At 30.9% G+C, this 2,528-nt stretch overlaps 1 protein-coding gene across 1 annotated transcript in view; it reads left to right on the top strand.

The window, feature by feature from the left end:
* The window catches only part of LOC108576266 (angiopoietin-1 receptor-like), a 3,114-nt gene extending 964 nt beyond the window's left edge, over positions 1-2,150 (top strand). The window contains exons 2-4 of the mRNA XM_017939228.1: positions 31-185; positions 258-1,996; positions 2,082-2,150. Coding sequence (XP_017794717.1) covers positions 31-185; positions 258-1,996; positions 2,082-2,150 — 1,963 coding nt within the window. The remainder of the gene's footprint in view (positions 1-30; positions 186-257; positions 1,997-2,081) is intronic.
* The last annotated feature ends 378 nt before the right edge of the window (positions 2,151-2,528 follow it).

Below are 2,528 nucleotides of genomic sequence, written 5' to 3'. Positions count from 1 at the left end.
CTTTTAAAAATTTATAATTGATATTAATAGGTTTGCTGGATTAATGAATGATCAACAATGTTTTTGTGGTAGTAGATATGGTAGAAAAGGTGTATCTACTTCATGTATTCTTCCTTGCACAACTGATTCAAGTAATTATTGTGGCAGCCAAGATGCAATGAGCATTTACTCAACTGGACAAAAAGGTATGTCTTAAAATTTTATATATTGTCGTTTTCCTTTTGACATTTACAAACTATAAAAATATATATATCTAGGTCCTAGTCCACCAAGAAGTGCGCAAATAATTCATAGTGGATCTAGTAGTTTGCAAATTATATGGGAACCACCTGATATTAGCAATGGAAATATTACATCTTATACTTTGAAAGCAGTGGTTCTTCAAACATTTGCTTCAAATTCAATACCTGCTATAGAAAGTCAAATACAAGGAGGAGCTTCAAATAGTACTATTTTGCAAGGCCTACAACCAGGTACAAAGTATAATATATCAATTAATGCCACAAATACTCAAGCAAGCAGTGAACCTGCATATATTTTGGGATGGACATTAATAGGCCTTCCTGATAAACCAATGATGCCAAAAGTAATAGAACAAACAAGTACTACTGTGACTGTTTTACTATCACAAGGAAATAGTGAGTATGGTCCAGTTAGTGCATATCAAGTATTTGTTGTTCAACCTGGTATAATACCTCCAACAAATTCCAACCTGACATACTATAATTATGAAAAGTCAATGCAACAAGGTTTAGAATATTATATTACTGGAGAATTTGAATCTTCTGAATTTCATAAATATAACAAATTTACAGTAGGAGATGGAAAAATGATTGGAGGGTATTATAATGCACCTTTAAATACACAAGTAATTCCTCAAATAGGCTTAATAGTGGTTTCTAAATTTCAAAGGGAAGTGCAGTATGCTTACTCAGATTTAGTCCATAAGGTGACAAGTTATAATGAGAATGGAAATGACAATATGGATTTAATTGCAATCACACTTTGTATTGCAATTGGTCTTTTGGGAGCATTACTTATAGCTTCAATAGTATTATATTTTGCATTACGACAACGCCATGAGAAATTTCGGATGAGAAAACTTCCAGAACAACAAGAACTTACATTACAAGGTCCATTATATGAAGTTGACAATTTAGCATACATTCCAGAAGATGTTCCTGAAAGGGTAAATCATTATCAAGAATTGAAGAAAAAAGTTTGGACTATACCACAAAGTGCATTGACAATTAATGATACTATAATATGTAGAGGACGTTTTGGTACAGTACATACAGGTGAAATTGAAAAAAATGGCATGTCCTCTACTGTAGCAGTTCATAGTATAGCTGACACATTATTAAAAGCATCTGACAAAAGACATATGTTACGAGAATTAGATGTTTGTATTAAAGCATCTCCTATGAAATATCTTGCAGATCTTATAGGAACTTGTGAAACACATGATACATTGTATGTTGTATTAGAATTGTCACCTCAAACATTAAAAAATCAATTGTTAGCTTCAAGGTCTGGGAATATATTTCCTATCAATCAAATTTTACCAATTGGATCTATGATAGCATCTGCTTTGCAACATCTTGAAACTTATAAAATTGTACATGAACATTTCTGTGCACGTAGTATAGGGCTTTCAAATGATTGGATACCTAAAGTAATGGGCTATGGAATTGGCAAATATGCTTTAGAAGATGTAAAATATACTCGATGGACTTCTGTTGAATGTTTTGGTAATAAAAAAAAACATCAATCAGGAGTAGTTTGGGCCTTTGGTGTACTCTTATGGGAAATGCTTAGTATGGGTGGTACACCATATTCTAATCTTTCTCTTGAAAGTGAAGTAGAAAAAGCAGTTCAGCAAGGAGTTAGATTACCGCAGCTACCAGATACTCCTGATCCACTTTATGAAGTTATGTCATCTTGCTGGAATGTAGAAAGTCAAGAAAGACCAACATTTGAAGAACTAACACGATTGGTAAATATCGTCTTTAAACACTAAAAATATGGAGATAAAATACTGTTTTATTTCTTGTGCTAATTATTCTGTTTTGCATTTTCAGGAAACCTTAAGCATTTGCCCAATCACAGCAATTACAGAACCATATATCCCAGATTTAGAATTAAATTAATGTTAATAAATAAGTGCTCATATTCTTATTGCATTCACATGATATGTATTGTACATAATAATCTCATTAAGTACTTTTACACTTTATTTTTATGTATTCTATAGTTACCATTGCATGTAATTTAGTACATAGAAGATTTTATATTTTTTTTATAATATTTTTTGTAGCAGGTTTTTATTTTATACTTTTACATTTTTTTATATGTCAAAGTACTATGCAAGTATTACTGATAACTCTTTCCGTCCACAATTTTTAAAATAAGATCGATAAAACATATGATTTTTATAAACTGGAAATTTCTACTTAAAAATCAACATAGTATAATAAAGGAGAAGAGAAATACATTCAGAGATCAGAAGTAATAGAATAAATGCTTCA

The sequence above is a fragment of the Habropoda laboriosa genome, unplaced genomic scaffold (genome assembly GCF_001263275.1).
Source record: "Habropoda laboriosa isolate 0110345459 unplaced genomic scaffold, ASM126327v1 scaffold36, whole genome shotgun sequence".
Lineage (NCBI taxonomy): Eukaryota > Metazoa > Arthropoda > Insecta > Hymenoptera > Apidae > Habropoda > Habropoda laboriosa.
The sequence above is the reverse complement of the archived record's forward strand: the minus strand, read 5'-3'. Positions and strand labels throughout refer to the sequence as shown.